Source organism: Octopus bimaculoides, chromosome 3, assembly GCF_001194135.2.
Source record: "Octopus bimaculoides isolate UCB-OBI-ISO-001 chromosome 3, ASM119413v2, whole genome shotgun sequence".
Taxonomy (NCBI): domain Eukaryota; kingdom Metazoa; phylum Mollusca; class Cephalopoda; order Octopoda; family Octopodidae; genus Octopus; species Octopus bimaculoides.
The window spans coordinates 89,110,938-89,119,577 of NC_068983.1; the positions used below are offsets into that span (position 1 = coordinate 89,110,938).

Genomic DNA, 8,640 nt, shown 5'->3' on the forward strand with positions numbered 1-8,640 from the left:
TGACAATATAGCCAGGCTTGTCCATTGGACACTCAGCAATAAGTATGGACTTGACAGAGCAAAAAATTGGTATGGCCACAAACCTGAAGGCATCGTCGAAAATAGAAATGCAAAGATCCTATGGGATTTTATGATTCAGTGTGACCATGAGATAGAGAATAGGAAGCCAGACATAGTCTTAATTGAGAAAGAAAACAAACTATGCTGGATCATAGATATAGCATACCCAGCTGACAACAAGGTATGCAATAAGGAAGAAAGAAAAGTCGAGGGATATGAGAGGTTAGCTTGGGAAGTTAAGCAGTTATGGTCAATGAAAAAGGCAGCAGTAGTACCAATAATTGTCAGAGCCTTGGGGACAGTGAGCAAAATGTCAAGAAGTACGTGGAACAAATAGGGGCTGAAGAAGAAGAAGAAGAAGAAGGAGGAGGAGGAGGAGGAGGAGGAGGAGGAGGAGGAGGAGGAGAAGAAGAAGAAGAAGAAGAAGAAGAAGAAGAAGAAGAAGAAGAAGAAGAAGAAGAAGAAGATGATGATGATGATGATGATGATGATGATGATGATGATGATGATGATGATGATGATGATTATCCTTCTTACTATAGGCACAAGGTTTGAAATTTTATGGGAAGAGGCTAGTCAATTACACCACCTTTGGTATTCGATTGGTATTTATTTCATTGACTCCAAAAGGATGAAAGGCAAAGTTGACAACAGAAGTATTTCAACCCAAAATGCAAAGACAGAGAGAATGCTGTTAAGCATTTCATCTGGTGTGCGAATGATTCTGCCAGCTTTCCACCTCAATAATAATAATAATAATAATAATAATAATAATAACAATAATAATTTCAAATTTTGTCACAAGCCCAGCAACTACAGGGGCTGGAGCTATGTCAATTAAATCGACCCCAGGGCTCAACTGGTACTCATATTATTGAGCCTGAAAGAACAAAAGGCAAAATCAACCCCGGAAGCATTTCAACCCAGAACATAAAGATGGATGAAATGCTGCCAGCTCACCACCTTAAGAAGAAGATGAGGAGGAGGAGGGATGGGATATGCTCCCATATATGTAGCAGCTGGGTCATCTTCCTTGGATGCTCAATTTTAAGGTCTTCCTCTCAACACATTCTACAATATTGCTCTGGTATTGCAAAGTCACAAGAACTGATATGTCCATGGGATCATACCTGACCACATATTACCAAAAGTTAAATCTGCACTGACCATCTGCCCATATTGTGCCATTAAGATAACTATTAGCTAGGAGTCAACATTGTCACTGATGTCTTTCACAGTAACATCCATGTTTCTCCTTCCCAAAATATTATGGAATCAACCAGTGGATAGATGTGTCATGTACAATTTGGGCTTGTACTTTCATCCTTTTCTCTTTTTCGAACATGACACATATAATGTCCCATATAATGTCATATGCCTTCCCACACATAATTAAGGAGATCTTATCTAGAATACCAACAGGGGTTGCCTCCAAACATAGGTAAGTTAATTTCTTCCTCTTGTGTGCCTCAGTGATAAACTGTATTAGCCTATACTATGTATGAAATGCTTCCAAACTTATGCTCTTTCATCAAAATGCTTAATATAAAAAGGTTTCTTTTTCTTTTTGTTTGAAAGATTGTTTGTGAAGGATAGTGTACCATCCTTCATATTCACATTTGCCATAGTGTCTGCATATGTACCATTGTTGTTGTTGACATTTCCATTCAGTATATTAAAATGTTTGTTTCCTTTTTGTTCATGATCACTATTAATATTTTGTGCGGCAATTAAGAAAGATCCTTTTTCTTTTGTTTTCTGTGTGTGAAACATGCTATTTTATATATTTTCAATTTTCTTTTTGTGGGCATGGCATGAAATATTTGAAACCATTTTTTGTATGCCTGTGATGTGAGGGAAAAAAATAAAATACAAATCTTGTCTTTTATCAACTATAGAAGAGAGCCTCCAAATTTTAGGAAGTTGTCTAAGTATTTTTGGTAAAAATCTATCTTATCTATTAAAATCTTTTTCTTTGGAGAGTGAGTTGTAAAGAACATTACTTTGTTCAAAGTAAATTATTATAACAACAATTGTATCTAATTTAAGCACAAGGACTGAAATTTGTGGGAAGGGAAATAGTCAGTTAAATCAACTCCAGTATTTGACTAGTATTTTATCAATCTCCAAAAAGATAAAAAGCAAAGTTGAACTCAGAAAGTAAAGAGCTGGAAGAAATACCACACAATATTTTTCTTGATACTCTAGTAATATTGCTAATCCACCATCTGATTAATATAATATCTGTAATAATAATGATGATTTCCAATTTAGGCACAAGGCCAACAATTCTGAAGGGAAGGGTTTAGTTAACTATATTGACCCCAATACTTGACTGGTACTTTAGTTTATTGACCTTGGGGGAATAAGAGGCAAAGTTGTCCTCAGTAGGATTTAAACTCAGAATGCAAAGTGCCATAACTAAATACCAGTAAGTGGGTAGTTAATCAAACCAGTTGCAGTACTTGATAGGTACTTTATTTTATTGATCCCCAAAGAGGCAAAGTTGATCTCAGGGGTAGTTGAAACAATGTTTAGAGACCTAACAAATTGCTGCATAGTATTTTTTATCTGTATTCTACCAACTTTGTCAATCTCACAGCAGTAGCAGCAGCAGCAGCAGCAGTAGCAGTAGTAGTAAGAACAACAAGAAAAGAAAGTAAGGAAAAATGTAAAGTTGCAAGATACATTACTGTACCAAACCAATTCAAAAAGTCATCAACATTATGCACATTCCGGACTCGGAGACTAACAACCCTCTGACAAAGTCTCATTTCCTTTTCCTTCTTCTTCGTTATAACTTTGCGGATATCTTCAAGACATTTCAATTGTGCTTCTAGAGTGTCTATAATCTCAATAAACTTTGTGTTGGAGTCTTTCATTGTGGTCTGGATAAAGAACAAGAGGAAAATGTTTATTTATAGTGATCAACATATATTTAAAGCTGTTCATACATACTTTATATGAATACACAACATAGAGTTCATTCTCTAACAGCTACGGACCTTATATCAAAGAGGACATAACTTGCTGGTCTTCTCCGGTTTTAAGTCAATATGTTAATGCTGATATACTGAACTTCAAAGTCCAATAATCACTGGTTTAATGTCTCTCAAAATCTCAGAGGAAGCACCTGCTTTTGTTAGACAATCTGAAATCTGTTGATGATAGCTGATCCATTCTACGCCTGTGAGGAGTTTTCAGTTTTGCAGAGCACTTCTGATAATCTGGGTAGCTGAAAAATCTCTTGAATCATAACAGCTACTAAGATACCAGCATCAGCTGCTTCTCTGGGTATAGGAGTCCATGAAACTTGTGGGCTTTTCATTACACAATCCATTTGTATTATGACCAACAAATTGGAACCATCTTGTTCATTTTATTTTCAACAAATTTGATAAAACCATCTTCCAAACTGGCATAGTTAGCATCAGAATAGCAGATCAGATTTTGATCTGAAGGTTTTCCCAAAGCTGGAAAAGATATAAAACTTACCTTAGATTTCAACCTTGATAAGGCTGTATTAACTTCAAACAGCATCCTTACTTTGGGAAGTTTTCCGGTGTTGCTCAAACATCAAACAATACATCCGGACAAATTTGTGTAGCTAATCACATCATCTAACCTGTAAGTCTTTTTAATTCAAGTTTCCCTTCTTCACTTAAACTCCTCATTTTTCTTTAGTTACCTTCCTTTCTATTGGAGATATGGATGTGTATAAATCTTGATCTATAGTAATTTTTTTCTGGCATGGATAAACATTCAATCTTAAATAATTGAATATGCCTTTTTCCTGAAATTCCTAGATCACAGAAGTGAAAGCACTACTGTGCTCATATCCTTCTCAAACAATTCATTATAAAGTCATTTACATACATCACCAGCAGTTTCCTATTTGCATCATGCCAGAGAAATAAAACAATGTCATAAACACTCACAACTAGATCAGCACTTGAGTGATCATCCTATACCATGACAGAGGTGTATCTTTCAACCCATAGATGCATCTCTTCAGTTTCCACACTTGAGATTTTGGACATATACTTGAAGATAGCTTCAAGAACATTTCTCTCTTCAAAATATCACCCTGCAGGTAATTTTAGCCAATCAGATCCACCCATTTTCTACAATGTTGTCAGTGTTATGGAAGATACAATGTTTTATATTTTTGTTACACATATAAGAAAAATCACAACTTGTTATTTGTTGAGAAAGTAATAAAAAGAATGGTACTCATCAGAAACTGAAAAAAAGAAAACAAATTAGTGGGCTTACAGATTTTGTTCTGTTTGAAAATGTAGAAAATTGTTTTATGAATTTTCTACATTGATGTAGTTTTGCATGCTAATTACAAAAATCACATTCATTTCTTTGCTGGGGTAGAGATTAATGATAAATAAAAAGTTACAAGCCTTTGAAGATTAAAATTATTGGAAATTTTTATCATCATCACTGGTCGATGCCAGTGCCACCTAACTGGCTCCTGTGCTGGTGGCACATAAAAAGCACCATTCAATCGTGGCCAATGCCAGTGCTGCCTGACTGGATCCTGTGCTGGTGTCATGTAAAAAGCACCATTCAAGCACGACCAATGCCAGTGCCACCTAATTGGCACATAAAAAGCACAATTTGAGTGTGGTCAATGCCAGTGCCTCCCGACTGGCTCCCATGCTGGTGGCACATAAAAAGCACCCACTACACTCTGGGAGTGGTTGGCATTAGGAAGAGCATCCAGCTGTAAAAACCCTGCCAGATCAGATTGGAGCCTGGTGTAGCCTCCTGGCTTGCCAGTCCTCAGTCAAACCATCCAATCCATGCCAGCATGGAAAGTGAGCATTAAACGATGATGATGATGATGATGAACATAAACAAATTAAAACGCCATGTGCTGACAATTTTATGGGGTGCATCATGCTTTTAATGTTTTTGTTTCATCAGAACTCCAAACATCTCACACATCTGTTTTTGGACACCTGTAAAAAATTGGAAAAGTCAAGAAAATAGATAGGTTTGTTCCACATCAACTGAACGAAACTAAGAAAAAAACAGACGCCTCAAAGTGTGTTCCTTATTGCTTTCTCAATTGGAAAAAGACCATTTTTGCATCAAATCATTACTTGTAATGAGAAATGGATACTCTTTGACAACAGCAAGAGAAAAGGACAGTGATTAGATGCATGAGAGTCACCTAAACACTACCCAAACCCACCACTGCACCCAAAAAAGTTAGTGGTCACTGTATGGTGGTCTGCAAAGGCAGTTATTCATTATTCATTTTTGCAACAAGGAAAAACCATAACAGCAATATCGTATTGCCAGGAAATTGATTGTATGCATGAGAATTTGAAAAAGAAGCAACCCAAACTAGTAAATAGAGATGGCTCAATTTTGCTCTATGGCAATGCATGTCCTCACACTCCAAAAGTTGTAAAACCTGAATTATGAGATTTTGCAACATCCTCCCTATTCCCCTGATATTTCTCCAACTGATTATCACTTGTTTAAGCATTTTGAGCTTTTCATAAGCAATGAAACATTCTTAAATAGAGAAGAGGCAATTGAAGCATTCAGACAGTTTATCAAAGCAAAAGACGAATTTTTGTTTTAAAGATGGAATATATGACAGAGAGAAACATTGGGTAAATGTCATAAATGAATATGGATCATACTTTGATTAAATAAATCAGGTCTCTAATACTTCTGAAACATTTTATTATTACCTTTCAAATACATTTCATGTGAAACAACCTAATAATTAGAATCAGGGTTAGGGTTTGTAGTACATTGCAAAACTTCACTGCAAGCATTATTTCTTTTGTTACAGTTTATTTCATTAAATATTTTCAGTTTTATTATTGATTTCCTAAAATATAACAAGTTGTGCTTTTCTTTATGCACATATCAAAAGAAAAACAAGAAAAATGGCTCCTTCAAGATAGCCTTGAAGAGAATGAATGAATCTGATTGGCTAAAATTTCTAAATTTTTTTATTATTAGTTTTTCAATAGAAAAAAAATGTGATTTTTCATAATGCAAAACAACATGTGTAGAAAATTGAGAAAGAAAGTTCAGCCTCTAGGTCAAACAGAAAAGACACTTGAAAAATCATTATCTCAGTTCAAACATAAACCTGAAAAACTTTTCAAGAGTTGAATTCCAAAAATTAAAAATGGAAGATAAGAATGAAAAACAACACACCATACACAAAGTTTTTGACACACAGGATAATTTCCAACTCCAGCCAACAAGAATGCCACATAAAAGAAGCAGCAAAATATCTCATTTCGCATGTCCACGACTTTTCATCACCTTTGTATGGTACCACTGTAATTTCCAAGATAGGCTTAGTTCAAAAATTATAACCAAATATTTGTTGAACCTAGTGATAGTCATAAGATAGCTATCACTGTCTTTTGGATTATTTGAAATTTTGAGAATGCCTTTCAGTCATCAAAATTCATTTAATTCTCTTTAAAGATTCATTAACAAAATTACTTATGGTTTAGACTTTGCTTTTGTTTATACTGGTGATTTATTAATAGCCAGTTCTTCCAAAACAGAATATGACCACTTTCAACAGCTTTTTACCAGGTTATCATACTATGGTATAGTACTTTAAATGTCTTTTCAGTATTTCATCCCTAATATTCTTAGGTCATATTATTGATAAAGATAGAATCTGACCAACAAAGGGAAAAGTGGAAGCTATTTTAATTTCCAGTACCTACATCTCTACAGAAATTGTGAAACTTTCTAGGTTTAGTAAATTTATACAGAACCAGTAAGCACCATTCATGCATGGGTTGTTTCCAGTGCCACCTGACTGGTTCCCCGTGCTGGTGGCATGTAAAAAGTACCATCCAAATGTGGTCGATGCCAGCCCCCCTCGCTCCGACTGGCTCCTGTGCCGGTAGCATGTAAAAAGTACCATCCAAACATGGCCAATGCCAGTGGCACATAAAAAGCACCCACTATACTCTCGGAGTGGTTGGCGTTAAGAAGGGCATCCAGCTGTAGAAACATTGCCAGATCAGATTAGAGATTGGTGCAGTCTCCTGGCTTGCCAGTTCCAAGTCAAACTGTCAAACCCATGCCAGCATAGAAAATGGACGTTAAACAATGGATGATAATTTCATATTGCACTGTAGAGAAATAACTAATCCTTTTACAGAACAATTATACAACAGAAGGTAGAAAATTTTTAAAAATGCAAAAATTATACTAACAGCAAATAAACTACAGGGAGAAAAACAACTAGCTTTAGATCTCTGAATGAGATCTATGTAGTAACAGTACAGTATAGTAAAGTTTATTTGCCAACATAACATGGCAGTCCTGTTACTATGATACTACTTTTTAATCCCAAGGAAACATCTTTTCCAGCTGGTTATCGACATATGATCTGTGTCCGAGACACACTGTAAGTAAGAGAGCTTACTGCTCCCTTCTAACCATTAGCAGTACCAGCAAACCAATGGCTTCTGGGTAATTTCCTGTCTTCAGTGCTGGACAACTACCTGGCTAGAGATAGTAGCTACCTGACCTTGCTCATAGTATATACTTATCGAAGTGACTGACAGTCACTGATCTCGTAAAAAGAAAAACAACTAGTCTTAAATCTCTGAATGAGATTTATGTAGTAACAGTAGCGTGTAGTATGGTTTATTTGCCAACATAACATGGCAGTCCTCCACAGGACTATGTTACTACTTTTTAACCCCAAGGAAAACATCTTTTCCAGCTGATTATCGACATATGATCTGTGTCCGAGACACACTGTAAGTAAGGGGGCTTACTGCTCCCTTCTAGCCATTAGCAGTACCTGCAGATCAATGGTTTCTGGATAATTTCTTGTCTTCAGTTCTGGACAACCACCTGGCTAGAGACAGCAGCTACCTGACCTTATTCACAGTATATACTTATCAAAGTGACTGACAGTCACTGATCTCGTAAGGAGAAAAACAACTAACGCTCCCTTACTTACAGTATGACTCGAACACCAACTGAAAAAGATGTTTTCCTAGGGTTAAAAAGTAGTAACATAGTCCTATGCAGGACTGCCACATTATGTTGGCAAATAAACCTTATTACACGGTACTATTACTACATAGATCTCATTCAGAGATTTAAAACTAGTTGTTTTTCTCCTTACAAGATCAGTGACTGTCAGTCACTTCAATAAGTATATATTGTGAGTAAGGTTGGGTGGCTGCTGTCTCAAGCCAGGTGGTTGTCCATAGTCTGTAGGTTTGCGGCTCGGCACCTGGAGCAGCAAGCCGATAACGTCCAGTGTTGTTGGACACTGGACGGATGGCCCTGTTAAGTTGCTCGGAGTTTGGTTTGGTCCGGACTCCCAGACGGAGAAAAATTGGAGCGAGGTGACGAACAGGGTAGAAGCGCTATCCCGGACTTGGTCTGGAAGGGCGCTGTCCCTGAAAGGAAGGGCGGAGGTGGTGCAGACGTTTATTGCGTCAGTTATCACCTACCGCCTCACCGTCGTCCCCTGCCCTGATTTGTGGCTAAACAAGCTGGTTCGGATTCTCTTCCGCTTTTTGTGGAGGGGAAAGCCGCTTGTGAGGC

At 36.8% G+C, this 8,640-nt stretch overlaps 1 protein-coding gene across 4 annotated transcripts in view; it reads right to left on the minus strand.

Annotated features, from left to right (window-relative positions):
- Positions 1 to 8,640, minus strand: part of LOC106875464 (protein FAM227B) — a 152,669-nt gene that overhangs the window by 129,104 nt on the left and 14,925 nt on the right. For 3 of the 4 annotated variants that reach the window (XM_014923616.2, XM_014923615.2, XM_052966292.1), the window contains exon 2: positions 2,754 to 2,948. In XM_014923616.2, the coding sequence (XP_014779102.1) occupies positions 2,754 to 2,942 (189 nt within the window). In that variant the 5' untranslated portion in view covers positions 2,943 to 2,948. Of the gene's footprint in view, positions 1 to 2,753; positions 2,949 to 8,640 lie in introns of those variants that run through there. The other variant, XM_014923617.1, reaches the window with a different exon arrangement.